Here is a 25,804-nt window from a genome sequence, read left to right as displayed (position 1 = left end):
TGAGTAATTCTATGATTAATTTTTTGAATTCCATTTCAAGCATTTCCTGAATCTCTTCATCAGTGCTTTCTAATATTGAAATGTTGTTGTGTTCCTTTGGGACGAGGGGGCATAGTGTCTTCCTTATTCTTGCTTCTTGAATTTCTGCATTTTCTTTTTAGGCATTTGTGAGTTGATTTTTTTTCCTTTGATGGCTTTATCTGTGAGCTATGCTTCTGTGGTTCAGTGGAATTGTCTGCACTTTCAGTGACTACCAAGAGGTGTGTGGTGGCTGTGGCCAAGGAGCTCTGACCAATGCTCCAGGATGGGGGGATTATCCAGGGTAGCACTCAAGTTTGGTGTGGTAGATCTCAATACCCAGCTACACCCTGCACCTTCTCGTGTAACCACCGAGTCCCCATGGTCTCAGAACACAAGGCTCCCACAGTTCCTGGGTCCAGAGGTTTCTCTCCACCCTGCCAGCCTGTCCAGTCAACAGAGAAGCAGATGTTTCCTAAGACAGTTCCGCCTAGGCATCTTGACCCTGGGAACCTGCGGGTGCCCACCATCCCACGTGTCTTCCTCTACCTCCCAACCAGACTCAAAGTCAGTGGGGATTGTGGACCGTTCCCTCTGCTAGAATCTCTGGATCACACGCACACATGGGAGCCACTGGCCAAACATTGCCGCCTGCCTGCCACTAACGCCAGCACTACCATTAGGCGTCCTGTCTCAGCTGCTGTGTGCATGTGCAGAGGCTGCCACCCTAACCCAAAGTGGTGCCTGCCCTCTCTCAGCTGGGCAACGGGTGCTGCTGTGGGGAAGTTGGGGCGAGATAAATGTGCCCCCTCCACTTCCACTGGGTCCACAGGCAGCCTCCAGCCCCCAGGGCTCCAGTCCAGACCCACACCATGTTTTCCCTCTGGCTAAGTGACCACGGGTTGCTACAGTCCGGTCTCACCTGTCTCCAAATTGTTGCCCGCTCCAGCTTTCACTGCTAAAGCTGTGTTTGTGCTCGTAATGTGTGTCTGCACCTTTCACACAGGTCCACGGCGTTCCTCCTCCTCATGTAGGATTTCCAGTGCGAGTTTTCTCTCCAGTTCTCCCCTGAGAGTGCACTTCCTACACTTTTCACTGTTTATCCTTAGCCCAGTGCAGCCTGTTTCTCCATAATCCGCCATCTTGGAATCTCTATTTTATTTATTTGAAGGGCAGAGTTAGAGAGGGAAGGACAGAGAGAGGTCTTCCATCCAATGGTGCACTCCCCAGAATGACTACCAGGAGCTAGGCCAGGCCACAGCCAGGAGCCAGGAATTCCATCCTGGTCTCCCCTGAGTAGGAGGGCCCAAGAATTTGGGCAGTCTTCTGCTGCTTTCCCAGGCACGTTAGCAGGGAGCCAAACTGGAAGTGGAGCAACCAGGACTCGAACTGGTATTCATATGGGATGCCAGAATCAGGCTACGGCTTAACCTACTGTGTTATACTGCTGGCCCTAAACAGTTTTCAATAATTTCATTTTTACCATTGTTATTCTAGTTCTTAGTTATCTGTAAGTAGAAAATTCTATTTTCTTATCTTAATAGAACTAATTTAGAGTTGTGTCAGCTCTTGAACCTAAATATTTTTCTTACCTCCATTGTTCAAATACAGGATTATGGGTGAGCAAGTGACTGATAGAAGGAATACATATGTAGCAGTGATGCAAAATGATTCTTGGAAAAAAATACGCTGCTGTGTGGTGTGTGGATATGTGTGCCCTCTAAAAAGGTTTTGCTAAAGACAAGGACAGGTCAAGAATGTCTAAAGGTGTTCTTACAAACGTGGAAAGGAATGGGATGTAATATCATTTTGATTTTAGCTCTTCAGTATCCATAAGAAAAAAGCACTAAGAATGGAAATCTTTCTTCACAGTTTCTTCATTTTCTTGCATTCTTTCCTGTTCTCCTGATTAAATGTTATTTAAAACCAAAGCATTCTCTCTGGTAACCCATTCCCTTTTCCCTTAAGATCATGAAGTAGATTGAGGAAGCAGCCAAGTTGTCTAGGAGGTCAGCTTGGCTGATGGCATCGCTGAATGAGAGTTGAGTGGAGGGGAAATTTGGCATAATACAGAAAATTTATTAGAAAAGCTGTAATTATTTGGATAACCATTAAAGATAAGAGAACTAACTTGGGAAATACAAGTTAAAGTGATATTAAAATTTAAACTTTTTAAAGTACTATGATACTTCTTTCTTTTAGATAACATGAAGTTGAAGTTGGCAAAATAAGGAGATCTACTTTTTTGCCATATTTATTGCTCAGCTATTGGACTAAGCAAGACATAGACTTTTGGAGTATTTTTAGCTTGTCATAAAAACCAGATGTTAAACCATGCTTCCCCCACCTAATTTCCTCATGTATGCAACAAGAAGACTCCGTGAGAGGATGTCTGAATATTCTCCACGTATAAAATACTGTGTCCATGACGGACTCCAGATTAGGAATGCTGGCTTTGCCCTATCAGCAGCTTGCCTATTTTGTGTTCAAAACACCTCTTGGAAAGAAGTGCTGGATTTCTGACCCAGCCACTTGGAATTCTGTCCATATTGATGTTACACAAAATCAGTCTTTTCAATTCAAAAAAGAATCTTCCCTGGATCTACCATATATTCACTATGATTGATGAATTCTTATTTTGATAACTGTGCCATGTAGTAAAATGATAATAAGGAAGAGGTGTGTGTGTGTGTGTGTGTGTGTGTGTGTGTAGGGAAGATTGTGAGTGAATCAGAGTTGACACTTCCCAGTTTTAGTAGTTCTGTCTCTTGGTTTTTGTGGAACATGAAAGTAAAAAGTGGGTAGATGCAGTGGTTAAGTTGCAGTGTGTGACACCCACATCCCCCTATTGGAGTGCCTGGTTCCAGTCCCAGCGCCTCTGCTTTCAATCTGGTTTCCTGCTAATGCATACCCTGAGAGGCAGCCGATGATGGCTCAAATGCTTGGGTCCCTGCCACCCACATGGGAGACCTCAATGGAGTTCCAGACTCAGATTCAGCCTGGCCCAGCATCTGCTGCTGTAGGTATTTGGGGAGTGAACCAGCAGATAGAAGATCTCTCTCCATCTATTCTGTCTCTCTCATGTATGTGTGTCTCTGCCTTTCAAATAAAATGAAAATAAATAAACAAAAATTTTGTAAAAGAAAGCGAAATGGAGACTGTGGCCTACATGAGCCCTATTGAGAAGAAGTTTCCATTTGTGTGCTAGAAGGAGTGTTTGGTCTGGAAAAGATGAAGTTACAAGCATTGGCGAATTTCAGGCTGGCACATGTGATATCTGTCCCATGAACATTTGAGCAACATGGCCAAGGTGCATGCTGAATAAACACAGCTGCATTTATTTCACTGATTTTATTTTCAGATAACTGTAGAGCTTGTTTATAAATCCACATAGATTTTCCTCCCCTCGTGGGATGGGGCAGGGGAGCAGGGAATAATCAGCCCTCTTTATAGTTCTTTTTGAAACTGTGCATGATAAAATCCATGCTTACTTTTTTTTTTTTTTAGATTTATTTATTTGAAAGGTAGAGTGATAGAAAGAGGGAGAGACAGAGAAAGAAGCAGATTTTTCATCGACTGGTTTACTCCCCAAATGCTCCCTACAGCTAGGGTGGGCCAGGTTGAAACCAGGAGCCAGGAAGTCTATCTGGGCCTCCCTTAGGGGTGGCAGGGACTAAAGTACTGCAGTCATTGTCTGCTGCTTCCCAGGTGCATTAGCAGGGAGCTGGATTGGAAGTGGAGTAGCTGAGACCCCAGTGGCCACTCCAGTATGGGTTGCAGGTATCCCCAGTGATGACTCAGCCTGCCGTGTCACAATGCCTACCCCCGTCTTTATTCCTGAGTCACTATAAAGGAGTATGATTTCATGTCTTTGTGAAGACCCCATGTTCACCCATCTTCCACCAGCAGGCAGATGCCCCAAATTCCATCACTAGGGCTTTATCCAGAGGATAAAGCTTTCATCCCTTTTAAAAGCTACCTAATTATCAATTGTCTTCAGATATCTGTACTGTGTTGTGAGACATGCATGAAGATATTAGATTGTTAAACATCAAAAGGCCATTGCTTATAAAGAGGCTTATGTTTGTGGCACTTGGTTTGGGCATGTTGGGAAGAGAAAAGTGAGTTAGCAGCTGAGAAGGAGGGAAAGTCCAAGAAGGGAGTTGGCTGGGAGCACAGTCTGCAGGCCGGAGTTGTGGTGCAGTGGGTTAAACCACCTTGTGTGATGCCAGCATCCCATTCTCAGTAACAGTTTCAGTCCCTGCTGCTCTGCTTCTGATCCAGCTTTCTGCTAATGTGCCTGGGAAAGCAGCAAAACATGTCCTAAGGGCTTGAGTCCCTCTTACTTGTGTGGGAGACCCAGATGGAGTTCCTGGCTCTTGGCTTTTGCCTGGCGCAACCCTAAATGTTGGGGCCAAGGGGAGTAAGCCAGTGGATGGAAGATTTCTTTGTCTCTCCCTTGTTCTGTTACTCTGCCTCTGCCTTTCAAATAAATAAATAAATCTGTTTTTTTAAAAAAAGAGTCTGTATTTCCAGGAAATTTTGTCCAGAACCTCTCCCTTATGTGATTATTTTCCTATTTATGAAAACATTCCAGTAAGAGATTGACTCTTGTATTAGATATGGTTGTGTTTCTGAGTGTGGCTTTTTAAAAAAAGATCTATTTATTTATTTGAAAGGCACAGTTTCAGAGACGGAGAGAGAGCAAGCACTCTTGTCTGCTTGTTCACTCCCCAAATGCCCAAAACCACTGGGGCTGGGCCAGGCCCAAGCCAGGAGCTGGGAACCCAATTTCCCACATGGCTGTCAGGGACCTAAGAACTTGAGCTGTCACCTGCTGCCTCCCCAGGTAGTATTAGCAGGAAGCTACAATCAGAAGAGCCAAGACTTGAATTAGACATTTGATATGGGATGCAGGATCAAAAGTCATGTCTTAGAGCCTCGGGTGATCACTGATGTCATAAATAAGAGTATCAATTGTTAATTCAACAACAGGAGTCACTGTGGACTTGCTCCCCATGTAGGACCTCTGTCTTGTACTATGAGAATTAATGGTAAAAGTAGTCTTCAAACAGTACTTTATACTTTGTGTGTTTGTGTGGGTGCAAACTGTTAAAATCTTTACTTAGTATAAAGCTGATCTTCTGTATATAAAGATAATTGAAAATGAATCTTAAAAATGGGATGGGAGAGGGGGTAGGAGGTGGGATAGTTTGGGGATAGGAAGGCAGGTATAGGGGGAAGAACCGCTATAATCCAAAAGTTGTACTTATAAAATTTATATTTATTAAATAAAAGCTTTCTATAAAAAAGATTTTTTTAAAAAAGTCATGTCTTAACCACTGTGCCATATGCTTGCCCCTGGTGCAGTTTTATATTGATGATTTAATCTATGATTTCAGAGTTGATAGCTTTGGATACTAAATAGAAAGCCAGAAAAAAGGGGTCAAGCATTGTGGTGAAGCAGGTTAAGCCTCTACCAGCTATGCTGGCATACCATATGGGTGCTGGTTTGAGTCCTGGCTGTAATGCTTCCAGTTCAGCTCCCTGCTAGTGCATCTGGGAAGGCAGTGGAAGATGGCCCAAGTGCTTGAGCTCCTGCACCCACGTGGGAGATCCAGAGGAAGCTCTGGGGACGAAGCACTAGCATGAAATATCTAGAGGTACACAGAGGGGAAATAACACAGAATTGGAGAAGAAAGAATGCTGGCAACATGCTGGTTTTTAATTTAAGTCAGTGGAAGAATTTTCCCCTTGATTTGTGTGTAGCACCTAGAGTCAAAATTGCCTTTAATATCAATACTTACCACTGCATGGAATCATCCTTCCCAAATATTCTCAAGTCTGATTTCAGACAGTCTCATTTTTGAGCACTACACTGTTTGGGATTGGGAAGACACAGTCTCTGTGTCCATGAAACTGTCCCTGCCACGTGATGAGTAAAGCCCTTTATAAACAAATTGAAGAGGTGGATGTCCTCCTTCTGCCTTGTGCCTTCCTGAGCTCTCGTTTAATAGCTTTATCATCAGTCTTGTCTCTTGCTATGGTTTGAACAAGATTTGGCTTCTGATCTCGTGGGAAAGTTAAGACCCCAAATTCACAGGTTAATGGTCCTGAGAGGATAGAAGCAATCCTATTACTATGGTAGAGGTGGGGCCTAGTGGGAGGTTCTTAGATCACTGAGGGTGTGGCCTTGATGAAAGGGTTGGCTTGCAATGCCTTCGGTAGGCCCAGTCACTCTGCTTCCTGGTTCATCATGGGATCCTTTATCTACTTATCTTCCATGGCTACCGTCAGCAGCATCTGAACCAATGGGACCAGCAGATCTTGAACTGAGAATGTCCAAAGCTGTGAGCTGAAATAAACCTCCTTCCTTTATAAATAGCTTCTGTCAGGTATTTTATTATAGTTACAAAAAGCTGATTAATATATCACTTGGGCCAGGAACCTCAGGACATTCTGTTAGTTACTTGTAGCTGCAAAGTTCAGCAACTTAAAAGAACAAACATTTGTGGCTAGCACTGTGGCATAGTGGGCTAAGCTTCTGCCTGTGATGCCAACATGCCATATGGGCGCTGGTTCGTGTTCTGGCTGTTCCTCTTCCAATCCAGCTCTCTGCAGTGGCCTGGAAAAGCAGCAAAAGGTGGCCCAAGTGCTTGGGCCCCTGCACTCTCATGGGAGACCTGGAAGAAGATCCTGGCTCCTGGCTTTGGATTGGCCTGGCCATAGCAGTTGTGGCCATTTGAGAGTGAACTGGTGGATAGAAGACCCTTCTCTCTGTCTCTCCCTCTCTCTGTCTGTAACTCTACCTCTCAAATAATTTATAAATGAAGTCTTTAAATAAAGTTTTAAAAAGAACAAACATTTGTTAGCTTCCACGTGTCTGAGGGTCAGAAATCAAGGAGCAACTTAGGCGGGTGGTTCAGGTGCAGGATCTCTTGCGAAGTTGCTGTTAAGCTGTTGGCTGGGACTGCAGGCATCTCAAGGCTTTACTAGAGCTGAAAATCCTTTCTCACGCGATCGCATGGTTGTTGCAGGCCCCGGTTTCTCACTGACGGTTGGCCACAAATCTGTTTTTCACTCTGTGGACCCTTTCTTAGGCTGCCTGAGTGTCCTCATGCATAGCTAGCAGCTGGATTCCTCTCAAACAAATGGGAGGAAGAGTAAAGAACTCCTAAGACAAAAGCTGCATGTTTTTAATAATCTAACCTCAGAAGTGATAAGCCCTCAGTTCAGTCATATCCCATAGGTAACAGACTATATTAGTGAGCTTGTTATTACAATCAAATCATATACCTAAGACAAATTACTTGTAAAGGAAGTTTATTTTGGCTTATTTAGTAGTTTTGGAGGTTTACACTTCAGGGTTCTGTCACCTCATTGGTTGGGCATCTGGCAGAGTCCAGAGGTGGTGCAGAGTGTTACGTGGTGGGAGGTGTGCTTATGGAGGAAAGACCACATAGTGGGCCAGTGGTCAGAGAATGGCTGAGCCCAACTCAGCTTTTCCAGCCCATTGTCTCTTCAGAGCCCCTTTCCAAGGATGCATCTCCACTGACTTAGAAGTCTCCCACTAGGCCTAAGCATCACGACTGGCTTGAGTTTCCACCCTCTTAGTCCCATCAACTTACTGCTGCATGAATTTAGGAGTTAAATCTTGTTCAAACCACAGCAGTGGCCAACCCTGAGGCAGTGTGGGGGGTATGAATTCCATGAGGCAATGGTCCCTGGAGGGCAGCTCAGGAGCTGACTGCTTCTTCTCTCTGTTGTTTGTGGAGGATGTGTTTCCCATGCAGGAGAGGGAAGACATGTAATACCAGAATCACCCTTGGCAAGTGGGGTGATGAGAACACAGATGGTTTCACATTTGGCCTTAGCACTTTAGGACTTCAGCCCACAGTATGGGGCCATCCCCCTTCCCCTCTCCCTGTGCACAAGGCAGAGAACATCTTTGGAGGTCTGTAGACAGGAGCCTGTGATTTCCCTTTAAGCAGGACCAGTAGGTTTAACCTGTAAGTCTATGTGGATTGGAAGTGGCTTCCTGGAGCTCTTGGGGTTCCATTCTGCTTTGGTGAGAGAAAGATTTGTTTTTCAGGGTCTGCCATTGTCAGTGGAAGGAGGACTAAGTAATACTTGTCCTATGGCAGTGGGAAGACACTTCCTTTCCTTTGACAATACTTTTCTTTCTTGGAACCCTTCTCTAACATTGACTTTTTGAGAAAAATCAAAACACTTAATAGGTAGAATTTTCAGAACTGAGCATGCCTTGACCCCATCTACCTGAGCCATTTGAGCAGAAGCCCTTGCACGACGGCTGCCCCAACCATGGCTGCCACTCTCTCGCTAACCTAACGTTAAGTCAATCAACCAAGGACCCAAGGAGATCAGGGTGGGAGCTCAGAACTCTCGGAAGTTAATGAGAGATTCTGGGTCTTCCCTGAAAGCTTGCTGATTGTTCTTGGGTCTAGCAGCAGGATTCAGAATCAGACTTTTTCACCAGAATGGACAGTGGAGCTCACCGCCTTGCCTTTCCCACCTGTTCACTTGTGATTCAGAGAGGTTAAGGGACTTTACCGTGGTTGTTAGTAAATTGTTTGCTCTAAGGTTCATTTTGTTCTCTTATTATAATCTCTGAATGGCAAGGAGCTACGTTTCTCAGGTTCTGTTGTCTTAGGGCTTCCTGGTAGCTGTGGACAGTGGACGCACTGATGGAGGATTTGAGAGTGGGACTTGGCAAAGAAACAAGGTATTCCATCTCTTCTCCATGCTTGCTTGTTTGCTCTCTTCCTTCCTTCCTTTTTTTTTTTTTAAGGATTTATTTATTTTATTTGAGAGGTACAGTTACAGTGAAAGGGAGAGACAAAGAGAAAGATCTTCCATCCACTGGTTCACTCCCCAGATGGCCACAACAGTCAGAGCTGGGCCGATCCAAAGCCAGGAGCCAGGAGCTTCTTCCAGGTCTCCCACGTGGGTGCAGGGGCCCAGGTACTTGGGCCATCTTCTACTGCTTTCCCAGGCCATAGCAGAGAGCTGGACTGGAAACGAAGCAGTCGAGACTAGAACCAGTGCCCATGGGATGCTGGTGCCACAGTTGGAGGATCTACCTACTTCGCCACAGCGCCAGCCCCTCCATGCTTTCTTTAGCAGCTTTGGTGTGACTGAATGTCCTCTGTGTCCCTAGCTTCTGTTTGACAGTCTCCAGTTTGACCCTGGAGTCTGCTGGAGGGTCCCTGCCATAGTAACGCACCAGCACCTTCTGTTTGGGGAGTAACAGCCACTTCTGTTGAGACTAAACCCTGTCCCCTGGTTGTTTCTCAGCTATTTTGTCATTTATATAACCAATTCCCTATATTAAATTATCTCTTCGTTAATACCTGGTCAGTTTTCTCTTCAACTTCTGGGCCATGACTGACAGAGCAGGAACTTCATTTGTGTGTTCTTGCACATTGTAGGAACACTATAGATGTTCAATTATAATGATGTTAATGAAAATGGAAAACCGGTTTATCCAAAAGAAGTAGCACTCTGCTTTATTTATTTACTCTGTAAATCAAGCTGAATAAAACAACATCATATTTGTTACAACTCCTGAAAAACAAAAACTTGAAACTCTTTCCTAAGATGTTTACCTAAAGAATCAGTCATGTGCCTTCTGTTCTGTGGTATCTAAAGAATGGATTCCTTTGATCTTGTCAGTCTTCCTTCTTTGTCAACCATGACTCAGTCATGGAAAGGATCTTTCTTGGTTTGGGTGGGTTTGTGCTTTTCAGCTGCAACAGAACAAGTCCTAACGTCATACCCTTGGTTTTGTACACTTGCTTTGGTAATGTCTCTGTACACTTGGCCTTCCCGTCACAATCCTGGTTGTTGTGACCCACAGTGCTGTTTATGCGCCAACCCTTGTTCTTGGCCTCCACACAAGGATTCCCACAAGGGTTCCATTTGAGATGGTGGTTTCCAACATTGGGGATATCTGCCCGCCAGCACTGGATTTGAGACCACCAGCTTGTTTTTCCAAGCATTAATATCTCAGTGATCTCCAAACAGATTTTCTTTTCCAGAATACTTTCCAAAAGGTTTGTAAGAATGTCTCTAAAACCTTTTTTTCTTTCTTTTGAAGGCATAAAGGCCTCAGGGAAGGGGCAAGGGTAATGTAAATTATAACTTGGCAGACTTTGTATTTAAAACCTTGTTCAAAATTATTTTCCTCCTTAAAAAATAATCCCTCTTTACATATTTAAGTAATTCATATGGGAGAAATAACCACTCAGCTAGTCACGTAACCAGCTATTGGCAGTTCCAGTTCAATATGCCTTGAAACTAGTCAACTACAAAGCCTCAAATGTTTTCCCTTTGAAAGCTCAACTTAACCTTCACTACCATTGGTGGTGAGAAAAGTGACAACTCATTTTAAAGATTCTCCCCCTTTGTTTCTTTGTCTTTCTTCTGCAGGCCATGTGTTTATACTATAGGATCTCCCATAAACAACAGGGCCCTTTTTCCATGCCAGGAGCCACCGGTTGCCATGTCAACATGGCAGGCTACAGTTCGAGCAGCTGCATCCTTTGTTGTTTTAATGAGTGGGGAAAATTCTGCCAAGCCAACGCAGATTCGAGAAGGTACTGTACATGTGTTCTTTGCTTATTTATGTATCACACACATGCTGGACCCAGGAACCCAATAAGCAGTGTTTTTCTAAACTTTAAAGAACTCCTTTATTAATTGGGTTGGATATGAACTTACTGTAAAATATCCTGCCAGTAAAAGCAAGCAGGAGTTGGGGAGGGGGACTTAGGAGCCTGGACCGGGGATTTGGGGCTCTTCATGCCAGAATTATCAATTCAGAGATTATTCCAGCAGTTAACCTTCACATGGTGGTTTGTGGGCCATAAGTGGGTGGTCTTGGTTGAAGACTTTCTGGGCAGGCGAATGTGTCATGGAAACACCATAGTGTTTGAGTTATCTGTGGTGTGGCCATGGTGTGTCTGGACGTGGTTATTCGTGATGTTTAGAGATAGCGCTCCTGTTGGCTGGCCCACTGTGTTTATTCCTGGTAAAAGATCTGTTCTACGCACTATTTGCCTGCGTGATATTCTGAACCAAAGAGATATAGGAGAAAGGAAGGCAAGTGCTAATGTACTGTCAAGGATTTATCCATGACTTACTACTTATTGTGATAATAAACTCTTTTCAGTTTAGCTCTTGAATACATTCATGCCTGGTAAAATTTTTGTAGTTGTATTTCCTTGTTTAAAATAGAGTATCTCCTCCCACATTTATTACAGAAACTTCAAATATACAGAAAAGTAAAAATAGTAAATAATTTTACAGAAAATGATGGTGAGCATTTTGTTGCATTTCTCTCCATTATTTAAAATCTATATTATAGTACATATTATCATTCCAGAATTGCATATAGCAGTGGGTATTCTGCCTTTTTTGACTCAAAGTTCATCTTGAACATTTTTCATGTTTTCTGATTGGTGATACCCTATTTATCATAAGCTAGATTTTCATGTGTACTAAGGTCTTGAATGAGTATTTACTTGATTTTTAAAGCAAAAGCAAGACAAATAATATGTTTTAAAATTTTATTTTTAAAAGTACCTAACATTTACGTGAGTCATTTGTGCAGAGACAAAGGACAAACCATTGCAGTAGCCTCTTTGCTCTAATTTCCCACTCAGTATCCTCTAATCCAAACAACCCAAGTTACCAGTTTCCGTCGTATAATGTTATTTTCCTTTGTTGCATAAATCATGGTACTCTGTACACAATTTTGCATCATGCTTCTCCCTTTAGAATAAATTTATCTTATAGATATTTTATATCTGAACATGAAGAGCTTCCTCATTATTTTGTTGACTGTAAGTATTCCATAGATGGGTGTTTCAGAATTTAGTTAACCAATATCTCTGGACTTAATATCAAATAAGAAATTTCATGGACATTTGCTTTTCATTCTTTCCGCACTTACATTTTCAATTTTAATTAATAAAATTTAGGATTTGGGAACTTATGTTATTTCTCTATTTTGCTTTTGTATTATATTTTCTTCTAGGAATTACTATTATTGTTTTACAATTTTATTCAGTTTCACATCACCCTCGAACTATGTATTTAGTCCATCTTCACTCCTGTGCTCTTGAATCATCTTTCAGTAGATTGAGGCATACCTACCATATTTTTTTCTAGAAGGACCTAAAGTTTCTTTTCTGATTCTTCTCATGTTTAGATTAGCTTTTTGTTGTATTGCTTATGAATATAATTGGATAGGTATAAACTTTTTAAAAAATATTTATTTATTTTCTTTTTAGTATTTTGTTGGTAGTAGAGAAATTTTAATTGATCCTTCAGTCTCAATCATGGTTTATATAATAATCAAAAAATATATTTTCAGGGACTGGTGTTATGGCAGTGTAGGTTAAACTGCTTCTTGAAATGTTCACATTCAATATCAGAGTGCTGGTTCAAGTCCTGGCTGCTCTGCTTCCCATACAGCTTCCTAGTAATACATCCTGGGAGGCAGTGGATGATGGCCCAAGAAGGGGGTTTCAGGACCCTGACTTTGGCCTGACAGGCCTGGCTGTTGCAGGCATTTGGAGAGTGACCCATAGGTTGGAAGATTTCTCTCTCTTGCTCGTTCCTTCTCCCTGTTGCTCTTTCATGTGGATGAAAATAAATTATGAAAACTTTTAAAAGGTAGATTTATATTTTCAAAGCTTAAAAAAACACTAAACTCTGTCTTTCCAAAATGATAAGACTAGATTATTAGGGCAGTATAACTTAACCAAATGACACACATAACAAATGATATAACCAAACATAACACAACTGTAAATTAAGAAAAAAATCAAAATTAAATTTTATAAATTGGCACACAGTGTTTGCAGATTTGCAAATTGTAAAGCATTGGGAGAAAGCCAATCATATTGTTACTGTTATTTTTAAGTTGCAGTTGATTTTTTTTAATGAGAAACATAGAAACTTTATTTAATGTTCTTACACTTACTCCTACTAGCTAGAATATTTTTTAAAAAATTGGTGAGGTGGGAGTGGGGAGGATACTGTAATGTTTCCAGTGTTCAAAGTTTCTAAAGATCTTAATCCAACTTTTCATAAGAATATAAGCCATGGTTGTCGTCCACACCTGCTACTGAATTTATTTAGCCACAGTTCCTCAGCACTGTTGGGAGAAAGACTATGATACTATTCAAAAATACATCCAAATCCATCCTTATTGTGATGAAGTTATTATAGCCACAAATGCCTGAGCTAGCAATAAAAATTAGGGAAAAGTATCCATTGTATAATCCACAGATCATGGAGTGTTAAAATGCTTTCTTCTGAATAAATATATGAGGATTCGATGAAAGTGGTGGCAAGATGTTGAGATAGATTCATGTCACTTCCTTTGAGGAGCAGTTGCACTACTGAGTATATGTCAAAGGCTATGAAGTCAGTATGTCCAAGAGATATCTCAGTCCCATGTTCCTTGCAGCATTATCCACAATAGATAAGATACATCATTCAGCTTACCTGTCCATCACCATCGTCTCATTTAGGATTTCTGAGAAGGAATATGATTTTTCTTTTTTTTTTTTTACTTTTATTTAATGAATATAAATTTCTGAAGTACAGCTTATGGATTACAATGGCTTCCCCCCCCCATAACTTCCCTCCCACCCGCAACCCTCCCCTTTCCCGCTCCCTTTCCCCTTCCATTCACATCAAGATTCATTTTCAATTCTCTTTATATACAGAAGATCAGTTTAGTATATATTAAGTAAAGATTTCAACAGTTTGCACCCACATAGAAACACAAAGTGAAAAATACTGTTTGAGTACTAGTTATAACATTAAATCACAATGTACAGCACATTAAGGACAGAGAGCCTACATGAGGAGTAAGTGCACAGTGACTCCTGTTGTTGACTTAACAATTTGACACTCTTGTTTATGGCATCAGTAATCACCCTAGACTCTTGCCATGAGTTGCCAAGGCTATGGAAGCCTTTTGAGTTCACCGACTCTGATCCTATTTAGACAAGGTCATAGTCAAAGTAGAAGTTCTCTCCTCCCTTCAGAGAAAGGTACCTCCTTCTTTGATGACCTGTTCTTTCCACTGGGATCTCACTTGCGGAGATCTTTCATTTAGGTGTTGTGTTGGTTTTTTTTTTTTTTTTTTTTTTTTTTTTTTTTTTTTTTTTTTTTTTTTTTCCAGAGTATCTTGGCTTTCCATGCCTGAAATACTCTCATGGGCTCTTCATCCAGATCCGAATGCCTTAAGGGTTGATTCTGAGGCCAGAGTGCTGTTTAGGGTATCTGCCATTCTATGAGTCTGCTGTGTATCCTGCTTCCCATGTTGGATCGTTCTCTCCCTTTTTCATTCTATCAGTTAGTATTTTCAGACACTAGTCTTGTTTATGTGATCCCTTTGACTCTTAGTCCTATGATTATGATCAATTGTGAACAGAAATTGATCACTTGGACTAGTTAGATGGCATTGGTACATGCCACCTTGATGGGATTGAATTGGGATTTTTCTTTTTTTTTTTTTTTAAATATGTTTTAGTGGCAGAGAGAGTGTGAGAAAGAGAGAGTACAAGTGTTCCCCCGTCTGCTAGTTTACTCCCCAGATGTCTCCAACAGCCTGAGCTGAAGCCAAGGAAACCTGGGATGCAATCCAAGTCTCCATGTGTGTGGCAGGAACCCAATCACTTGGGCTCTCATTGCTGCCTCCCAGGGTCTGCGTTAGCAGGAATCTGGAGTCAGGTATTGAACCTAGGTACTCTTAGCCTGTATTCTAACCACTAGGCCAGATGCATGCCCCAGAAATGTGACAGTTTTTTTTTTTTTTATTAATTCTTTGGAGGCAGTCTGATTTTCCTGCCTCCGTAGTCACAGATTTTTTTTAATTTATGTAACTAAAAATTTTCCAGAATGAAGTTAGATGCTGTACTTCTTGTTTTTAATTAACTTTATTAATGTGTTATTTGCATGTTATAAATGCATACATTTAAAATGTGTTATTCAATGAAATTTGGTGAATACTAGCGTACATGTGTATGTGATTAATCAGCATCCCTATGATGACATAGAAGGTTTCCATTACCCCAGAAATTTCTCTGTGCCCTTGCATTCATTCCTCCCTATCTCTACTCTGGTTAACCACTGATCTGATTTCTGTCACTCTAGCTGGTTTTACCTCTTGTAATAATTGATACAAGTGAAATCATTCAGTGTGTCCTCTTTTGTGTCTGCCTCTTTTCAGTCAGAGTCATGTTGAGATTCCTCTACACACATTGTTGTGGGTGTCAGTAGTTTTTTTAAAATATATACATTGTAGGTTGGTGCTGTGGCTCAGCTGGTAAAGCAGCTGCCTGTAGTGCCAGCATCCCATATGGGCCCCTGTTTGAGTCCTGGCTGCTCTACTTCCTATCTTGCTCCCTGCTTATGCACCCAAAGCAGTGGAAGATGGTCCAAATCTTTGGGCCCCTGTAGCCACGTGGAAGACCTGGAAGAAGCTCCTGGCTCCTGGCTTCAGGTTGGCCCAGCTCCAGCCATTGTAGCCATTTGGGGAGTGAACCAGCAGATAGAAGATTCTCTCTCTCTCTCTCTGTCTCTCTCTCTCTTCCTCCCTCCATCACACCCTCCCTCCCTCATGCCCTTTCTCTCTCTCTCTGCCTCTGCCTCCGCCTCTCTCTAACTCTGCCTTTCAAATAAATAAATATTTTAACAAAAAAACAGGCCTTGCACATTAAAAAAACATATACATTGATGAGTAAATCTTTATGAATAAACCAATTTATCTATTCACCTGTTGGACATTTGTATTTTTTAAAGATTTATTTATTTATTTGAAAGGCAGAGCCACAGAGAGAGAGAGAGAGAGAGAAAGAGATGAAGTGTTTATCCGCTGTTTCACTCCCCAATTCGCCGCCATGGTTGGAGCTGTGCTGATCCAAAGCCAGGAGCCAGGAACTTTTTCTGGGTTGCTCACATGGGTGCTGGGGCCCAAGGACTTGAGCCATCTTCTACTGCTTTCCCAGGCCATAGCAGAGAGCTGGATTAGAACTGGAGCAGCTGGCACTAGAACCTGTGCCCATATGGGATGCCAGCACTGCAGGTGGTGGCTTTACCTGCCATGCCACAGCACTGGCCCCAAACATTTGTATTGTTTTGGCCATTTTGAAAAATATACTATGAACATTCATGTGCAAGTTGTCTTATGGACACAGGTCTTAACATTTCCCTTGTGTATATATCCAAGAATGTAACTGCTAGATCACATGGTAAGTATGTAAGTTTCTACCTTTCTACCAAACTGCTTTCAGAGTGATTGTAACATTGTGTATTTCTCCCAGCAAGGTGTGAGAATTCCAGTTGCAGTTTCTCCTTGTGAACAGTTGGTATTGTCAGTCCTTTTAATTTTAGCTCTCCAACTGAATGTGAAATAGCATCTCATCGTAGTTTTAATTTGCAGTTCTCTGATGACTAATGATACTGAACACCTTTTCATGTATTTATTGTACATTCTTGTTTTTTCCTTTGAGAAAGCATCTCTTCAAGTCATTTGCCATTTTTGAAAATGCTATTTTTTATTTTTTATTTTATTTTTTTGACAGGCAGAGTGGACAGTGAGAGAGAGACAGAGAGAAAGGTCTTCCTTTTGCTGTTGGTTCACCCTCCAATGGCTGCCGCGGCTGGCGTGCTGCGGCAGGCGCACCGCACTGATCCGAAGGCAGGAGCCAGGTGCTTCTCCTGGTCTCCCATGGGGTGCAGGGCCCAAGTACTTGGGCCATCCTCGACTGCACTCCTGGGCCACAGCAGAGAGCTGGCCTGGAAGAGGGGCAAGCGGGACAGAATCCGGCGCCCCGACCAGGACTAGAACCCGGTGTGCCGGCGCCGCAAGGCAGAGGATTAGCCTATTGAGCCGCGGTACCGGCGCAAAATGCTATTTTTTAAGACTTATTTATTTACTTGAAAGTCAGTTACAGAGAGAGGAGAGAAAGAGAGAAAGAGAGATCATCTATCCACTGGATAGATGCAATGGCCAGTGCTGGGCCAGGCCAAAGCCAGGAGCGAGGAGCTTCCTCTAGGTCTCCCACATGGGTGGCAGGGGCCCAAACAATTGGACTATCTTTTGCTGCTTTTCATAGGCCTTTAGCCGGGAGCATGATGGGAAGGAGAACAGTTGGGACACAAACCAACATCCTTATGGGATACTGGCATTGCAGGCAGTGGCTTTACCTGCTGTGTCACAATGCTGGCCCTGAAAACGTTACTTTTTAAAAATTTGTTTTCATCTACTTGAAAGGCAGAGTGACAGAGACAAAGAAAGAACTTTCATGCACTGGTTCACTCACCAAATGCCCACAACAGCTAGGACTGGGCCAGGCTGAAGCCAGGAGCCTAGAGGTCCATCAAGTCTCCCACAGGGTTGCAGGGGCCCTAGCACTTCAGCCGTTATCTGCTGCCTCCCAGGCAGCATTAACAGGAAACTGGATTAGAACCCGAGTAGTTGGGACTTGAACTGGCACTCAGATATGAGGTGCAGGTGCCGCAAGCTGTGGCTTAACCTGCTGTACCACAATGCCTGCCCCTTTATGCCAATTTTTAAAATGTGGGTTGTTCTGCTTGTTTTGTTTATACAAATACATAGAAACCTTTTGTCAGATGCATGTCTAATAAATCTATTCTCTCAGTCTGTGTAGCTTATGTATGAAAAGACATTTATATTGTATACCATCGATTTTTCCATAGTGACATTTTTGTTCTTTACTAATTCAATTACAGATTGCAATTGTGCTATTGTAACATTAATTTCCTTTTGAGCCTTCATTTAAAAAAGGAATCTTCTGGTCTGTTATCATTTGACCTCCACCTGTTATATACTCAGGTTTCAGCCTCTTCTCTTCTCATAACATTTAACTATTACTCATGAAAGTTATGTCTTCATCCTAGTGACAGTGTCAGTTTCCTAAACTGGTTTTGGTTTCTGCAGTAAATTAATTTCCCAAGCTTGTTCTTCTTCTGAGTGCTTAGAATGATGTCTTCTTTCATCTTCATTCTGCAGCGTTTTTCCCCACAATCTCATGGCTTTCCTCTCTAATGCGTACTGACAGGCTTAATCAAATATATGGAGTCACAGTCCACTTGTGTGCCAGCTGAACCCCCTCCTCAGGTGGAGGATTAACTCATACTGCAGCTCCTTTATCTGGGTTCTGTTGGACTTACATGGCATCCTCCTCACACCCCACCCCCTGTTTGGTTCCCCGACAGACTGAATGAATTGTGTGCATGCAACACTCCAATTTCAGCAGTCCCAGATTACCTGGACTTTTGCAGCACAGAACCGTTTCTGTATGATAACTATACCTCCCAGAATGCCATGTGGCTCCCGATACCCCTACTTCTCAGGGCTGCTTTCTCATTCATGGTTTGGCCTTGCAGTTCAGATGTAAGCTTCAGGATTGGCAGTGATTCTCAAACTTAAGCATTACTTTTCTGTTTAGGGGAACAAAAAGCTCTAATGATTCACTGGGTTGACTTAGACTATTTATATTAGAATGAAATTTCCAAAGCTATATGCCTAAGACTAGATAAACTCAGTATGCCTCTATGACTTTTACACATCTATAAAGCCAAACTAAATTTACAAATTAAATGTAGACCAAACTGTAGAATCAATAAAATTCAAATTAACATCTTTAATACAAAGATTAATACAAGCACTTTACTGAAAAGAAATTGCCTTTTACAGTATGAATATGGTATTAACAGATACATGCAGTTTCTTTTGAGATGGAACAACTGGTTTACCCTGGGCCATGCAATTCTACCACTTCTTTTTTTTTTTTTCCTTAAGATTTATTTATTTATTTGAAAGTCAGACTTACAAAGAGGAAGGGAGAGACAGAGAGGGAGATCTTCCATCTGCTGGTTCACTCCTCAGATGGCTACAACTGCTGTGGCTGGGCCAGGCTGAAGGCAAGAGCTTCTTCCAGCTTCTCCATGTGGATAGCAGGGGCCCAAGCACTTGGACCATCCTCCACTGCCTTTCTTAGGCCATTAGCAGGGAGCTGGATCAGAAGTGGAGCAGCTGGGATGTGAACCAGCGTCCATATGGAATGCCAGCTTTACAGGCAGTGGCTTTACCTGCTATACCAAAATGCCAGCCCCTACCTCTTTTTTTTTTTTTTTTAATCTGCTATAAAACCTTGACTTACACAGCATGCTGTAATGTCATTTGCTTTTGCCTAGCCAAAAGTACCCTCTTTAGGTTCTTTTTTCATTATCTCTACATAATTATAGTAGTCCTAATGTCATTGTGCACCGTTTCACAGATTTGAACTCTGAAATAATTTGGCAGTATTCAGTTATATGAAGATGCCATCAGGGGTCAGCATATTGTAGCCCACTGGCCAAATCCAGCTCACTGCCTGTTTTCTGTATGTAGTTTATTGATATGGCCAATGTTTATGGCTGTTTTCATGCTACAGTAGCAGAATATTTGCAACAAATGGCCCACAAAGCCTAAAATGCTTGCAACCTGAGCTTTTACAGGAAAAAAATTTCTGATTGTATATGTGCCCTTTGTTGTTGCCCATCTATTTATTTGAAGATTATCAAAAAATTAAAACAAGAATTCAGAATTTTCATGGAGAATATTCATACCTGTAGGATTATATCTGTGACAGGTCCAACCTTTTTTTTTTTCTTTCCAGAATTGCCAGTGGAGGTCACAGTTATAATAAAGGTATACTCATGGGGAAATCCTTATGGCCATACCATGTATGCTTCATATGATACCACAGAACAGACTTTACCAATTCAAACTGAGGGAGGACTGAGCTAGACAAGGAGAAAGAATGCTGGGCTTAGTACCATAATTCCTCCTGCAGTCCGCAACTGAGGTTTATCAGAGGAAATAGTGCTGATGAAGCTCTTTGCCAGAAACCAGAGGGCTGCTGTGAGGATGGAATAATGTCTACAAATGTATCTGCCCTCCTTGGAGAGACAGGGTATGCGAATGCAAGATGATACCATTTCCTTTCTAACTCATGTTTTCTAGATTGGTAGATTTGTCCCCTAGGACCTCCGCTCTGTTGTGCACAATGCCCTTTAGAAGGATGAGCTATCCTCAAAAACAGGAGCGGCAAAACCCAGCCCAGCAAGTCACAGTTTCCACCACAGTGACGCATCAGCCTGATGAACGCATCTGCCAGGCACGAACTGATTTCCTGAAAGAAACAAAGCACCTGGGAACAGATAACAGTGACAGAAATGACAGCGACCCCTGTGCAGGGACTGGAATCAGACCTCCAGTCCTTGCTCCTTGAGGGAAATCATTTGACCTGTTTTTAAAAAGAGGGCTAATGGTTTGAGTTGTAGGGTAATGGCCATGTCATAAGAATTTTATTAGCTGAGTAGTCATTATTTTTTCAAGAAAGCTAAGCCAAGACTATAGGTTTAGATGAACTTGTTTGACTCATTTATTATTCAGCTTCCTCAGCATAATGCCATTTGGGCAGACAGAAACGTTATCCTGTGTGTTACTGTTGGCCTTGTATTCCCTACCCAAATGTAGCTAAACTGTTGAGCACAAAGACCTGATGCCCAGAACAATACCTTATATGTAATAGGTATTCAATATTTATTTGTTGAATAAATGAGGTCTCTGTAATGAGATGGAAGCACTACGTTCATGGGAGGAACATTGAAAGCTGCTACTGATAGTGACAAAAGGGATTTCAAAGTAATTTCTTTTCATCATACTCCTAATTAGAGTTTATGTCTTTTCTCCAGCTACAATAAATTTTAAAAGAAAATTGATTTAGGACATTATTGTTTTCCTCTGGTAATTTTTGGGGGGTTAGTTTAGTTTTTGCAGGGTCTAATTTAGTGTATTCCTACTTCCTAGAAAAATAAAAGCCCCTGCTTCTATTTTTTGTGGGAAGCCTCTGGTAAATGAATAATACTGCTAAAAGCTCCTTCCAAATGAAGGAAGAAAAGCATATGAGCAAATGAAAGGTGTTAAAAACTACATGTGCCCTTGCATAGGATCTGATTTCAATTTTCTCTGCAGAAGTAAAACTGTAGACATTACTTCATTCTGGGCAAAATGCTACTCTGTGTCCTGCCCAATAGACCCAGTCTCTGACATTCGCTTTCTGTATACTTTGTATGGGAAATTCCAGGAAAAAGCCAAGATGTCAGGGTCCAGACCCTCCAGTGTGCAATCGAAAGCCAACTTTTCCTCCCTCTTGATGGCTCAAAATGAGCAATGCTGTTTAGACTGCTCCCACAGTTTGCAACCAGGAATGACGTAGAAGGAAATGGTAAATTAGAAGCTATTTAGGAATGGTTATGATTAAGTGTTTTCCCCCCGCAAAGAGAGAATGCAAGGTAGAGAAAGCTCCCTGTTTGTAAAACTGGGGAGACTGTATTCTGGGTTGGTACACTTACATACATGTGTTTACAAGGGTAGGAGTGCAGAGTAAACGTATTCATCCTTTCTCATTGGGAAGCTGTGGGTAGCCAGGACCCTGTGTTCCACTTTGCTATACCCCTCAGATGGTCTCACACCATGACCGCACTTTCTAGATCTCTGTCAGTTCATTCTTTTCTTTCGTGATTTGTTGTTGACTATGTCTTACTTGCCTTCCCAGCCCTGCACTTTCCATACACAGCGTATGTGCAAGTCATTATGACTTCTTTTGGGTAGTGATGATTCTGTCAGGCATGTCTATATACCAATTCTTGTTGTCATGGATTTTCCTCTTGGACTTGACAATCATAAATGTTCTCATGGCGAGTCAAGTGCTAAAAGTTTACCTGTGCCTCTCTGGAACAGTACTGTTTGGTGTCCAGTTCCCTGATGCATTTTTAGTTTGAGGTGACCTCAGTCATCTGCATCCTAGGTCAGAACGGCCAGTGAGACTTGGAATAATGAACCTGCTGTGCTGTGTAGCTTCAGGAATTCTAGTAACAGACAAGGAAGACCTCCAAACCTACAGAGGCACTTGTGTTCTCCGTTCAGTAGGTGGCGCTCTTTTACCTAATTCAAGGAATGGTCTTGAAGGTCATTCGCTCCTGGGTCCCCTATGCCTGAGGCACTGCCATGTTGCAGGGAAGGGAACTGGAAACCTTGCCAAGTGGCATCCGTGCTTGCGAGGTGGTGGCCTAACCTGGTACACTGCTCTGCTTGGGTGGCGCTGGTGCCTCTGGCCCAGGGGCATGTTACTGTCTCCTTTGTTTTGGTGCCGGCTACAACCCTTGAGCAATAGCAGAGAAGAGCTAGGGAAAAACAGTCACACCATGGGTATTCAAGAGAGTGGCTTACACTACCTCAGAAAATCAGACTGTGTAGACTTGCCATCTAAACAGTAGTGACAGAAAAAGCTGGAGTTTGCTGAAAAACTCAAGCACTGAAGAAGGTGGGCAAGTGGGGAAAGTGGCTCAAATTGGGAGTATTTCCTCCTTTTTGTGTATATTTTATGTATTTTTTAAAAGATTTGTTTAATTTTTTGAAAGGCAGAGTTATAGAGAGACAGAGGTAGAGAGAGAGAGAGAGAGAGAGAGAGAGAGGTCTTCCATCTACTGGTTCACTCCCCAGATGGCTGCAACAGCCAGAGCTGTGCAGATCCGAAGCCAGGAGCGAGGAGCTTCTTCTGGGTGTCCCATGTGGGTGCAGGGGCCCAAGCACTTGGACCATCTTCTTGTGCCTTCCCATAGCAGAGAGCTGGATCAGAAGTGGGGAAGTCGGGACTTGAACCGGCACCCATATAGGATGCCAGCACTGCAGGCGGTGGCTTTACCTGCTATGCCACAGTGCCGGCCCCTGTATATATTACATTTATTATACATACATATATATTTTTTAAGTATATAGCATGTACATTATTTATGGTATGTCTGTATACATTTACAAATACACATATTCTTATACATAATATCAAGCAAGCATCTTGAACTTGTAATACAGAGTTGTTCCCAAACAGTCTTAACATATGGAGTAGTTTGAGCAGGAACCTGATAAGTCAGGAATTGTGGCTAAAGAAAGAAGCCATCTTGAGGTAGGAGACAAGCAGGGGCTGAGAAAGGGTTGAGGAAAGAAATATAATACGTTAAATGACTGCATGTGTCAATTCAGTACTTTGTGTTGTTTGTCTAACCTGGAGTGGAGGATGCTTCTGATAGGAAGCAGTCAAGGGCCTGTTTTAATTCTCAGTGGAAGCAATAACTAAACACAGGAAGGTCTGTGAGATGCTTCACTGCGGAAAGAGAAACCATCTGCCCAGCCTATGCAGGAGCAGAATGGGGTGTGGCTTTGTCTTTGTGCTCTGACGAGGGAGTTTATCCAAGATTCTCCTAAGACTCTCCTAAGACTACAACATTGGCTTCCCATAAATCTTGTATCTCATTTATTGTTAGTAGGCATGGCTGATGTGTAAAAGAATGCCTACAATATCTTGATTTTTTTTCTTCTTATTTTTTCCTTTTATACAAATTGTTTTCTCAAATAATGAGTGCAGTATTTCTCAGGTTTTGGATATAATAAGTTCTCTCTCCCTCCCCATGAACTCAGTGCTCCATGGCATTCTTCCTTTCTCGCTTCTCACTGCTAACTACTGTGTCTCCTTTAGGAGGTAAAAGCTTCAAAACCATTCAGAGCACAGTTTTAGAGTAGTCAGTGAGAAAGGAATTAAGGTAATTGTTTAATGCTCTCTTTAATAGTTAAGATACTTACTTTAAAAACTACTTCTCTGGGGGCCTGCATTGTGCATAGCAGGTAAAGCTGCACCTGGGATGCCGCATCCCAGATGGGTGCCAATTTGTATCCCCACTGCTCCACTTGTTATACAGCTCCCTGCCAATGGCCTGGGAAAAGCAGCAGAGGATGGCCCAAGAGTTTGGGCCCCTGCCACTCATGTGGGAGACTCTGATTAAGCTCCTGGCTTCAGCCTGGACCAGAACTGCCCTTTGTGGACCTCTGGGGAGTAAACTAGTGGATGGAAGATCTCTCTCTCTCTCTCCCCTCCTTCTCTGTCTCTGTCTCTGTCTCTCTCTCTCTGTAACTCTATCAAAATAAATAAATCTTTAAAACAATAACAACAACAACAACAGTACTACATTTTAAACTACTTTTTGTGACTTGGAAATGGACCCATTTCCAATCCTGTTTTACCTGCAAAAAACACAGTCATCTTTAAGAAGATTCCAGTCCTGTTTTGGAGATGAACATGTCTATTTTGGATCTTGTAGCAGCTACTATTTGTGATAATATATCACATGATGCATCTGCCATTCCAGTGAGACAGTTAAAGAATGAGAACTTCTCCCCCTTAAATATGTTATTTTTAAATTTATTTATTTATTCTTTTTTATGGGGGGCGGACAGAAAGATCTTTCATCTGCTGCTTCACTTCCCAAATGGCCGCAGCTGCCTGGGCTGGGCCAGACTGAAACCAGGAGCCAGGAGCTTCTTCCAGGTTTCCCATGTGGGTGCAGGGGCCCATGTACTTTGAACATCTTCTACTGCTTTCCTGGGCACATTAGCAGGGAGCTGGTCTGGAAGTGGAGCAACTGGGACTCAAAAAACTGGTGCCCATATCTGATGCTGGAGTGGCAGGCGGCCACTTTACCAGCTACATCCCAGTGCTGGCCCTCTGAATATGTTCTGACTCAAGAAAGTGCTGTAGGAGCTCTGATCCCTTTCTGAAGAGGAGGTCAGAAGTCTGTAGCTCCCCAGAATCTGTCTCACAGTGTGGCTGCTCACCTGCGCATAGTTAGGGAGCACTGTTGCCTCTGGGGCCCCTTTTTACTGTCTCTTCTCTGTTGGCCTTGTTCATGAATTGTGGCCTAGCTGTGAAATCATCCAGTGGTGAAGAGCTTCTGGCCTCTGCTGAGCAAAACCTCTGGGTTCGTTTGAGAGTACGGCATGTTCTCTTTGTTTTGCAGCTGGTGTAGTGAGGGAGTCTCGTGCAAGTGGATTGAATCAAAAAGCAAAGTGAGAGCATTCACTGTTCCATCGAGGATGGCTCATTTAAAGTAAACACCATTTAAATAGTCTCCAAATGGCCCATTCTATATGAAGTCATACAGGATGCCCCCTTTGGGCTGTCATTTTCCTTAAATTGATCACTTTGTGTGCTCTGCATTTTAATGCCACTCAACCTAAAACCCCATATGTGGGCCTCATCAGGTCCGGGTTTGCATGCACATGTGGCAGCCATACCTTCAACACGCTTGGCCTCTGCCTGCAGAACGTCAGCCAGAGCAACAAGGGAGGCAGCTGGAAGCTAAGAGCTTGCAGATTACGCAGATGATGACGACAGCAATCACAGTGATGACAGTGACAGCAGTTACCATTTCTTGAACACTTACTATGTGCCAATTACTCTGCCTAGTGATTTCTGTGTATATTATCTAACTTAATCCTCACCTAAGCCTATGAGGTCAGTACTGTGATTATTCCCCTGTAATACATGAAGAAACTGATGCATAGAGAGATTAAGTAATATGTCTGGACTGGCAAGTGTGGAGCAGGGAATTGAACATCACCTGTCAGGTTCCAAAGCCGAAACTCCACCAATGGATCTTCTCAAAACAAAGAGACCCTCGTCAATTCTCTTTCCAAGGTAGGCTTATCCCAAAAACAGAGAAACCAACAATGACTTCTCTTTGTCTTTGGGATGCCTGCTCTGCCATCTGGGACAATATTTCCATCTTGTGATTTGTATTTTTTGCAGGCTGATTTAAAGATAAGGGCCAGGTGTTCCCT

The 25,804-nt window shown here is 42.4% G+C and overlaps 1 protein-coding gene across 25 annotated transcripts in view; it reads left to right on the top strand.

Moving 5' to 3' along the window:
• The window catches only part of AOPEP (aminopeptidase O (putative)), a 406,706-nt gene that overhangs the window by 52,480 nt on the left and 328,422 nt on the right, over positions 1 to 25,804 (top strand). For all 25 annotated transcript variants that reach the window (XR_011379142.2, XR_011379141.2, XR_016236048.1 and 22 more), the window contains exon 3: positions 10,468 to 10,634. Coding sequence is in view for 15 of the 25 variants with exons in the window: in XM_089335804.1 (XP_089191930.1) it covers positions 10,468 to 10,634 (167 nt within the window). In the remaining 10 variants the exon portion in view is untranslated. The remainder of the gene's footprint in view (positions 1 to 10,467; positions 10,635 to 25,804) is intronic.

The sequence above is a fragment of the Oryctolagus cuniculus genome, chromosome 1, assembly GCF_051225735.1.
Source record: "Oryctolagus cuniculus isolate XC-2025 breed Fujian yellow rabbit chromosome 1, ASM5122573v1, whole genome shotgun sequence".
In the NCBI taxonomy this organism is placed as follows: domain Eukaryota; kingdom Metazoa; phylum Chordata; class Mammalia; order Lagomorpha; family Leporidae; genus Oryctolagus; species Oryctolagus cuniculus.
This window is presented reverse-complemented; position numbering and strand designations above follow the sequence as displayed.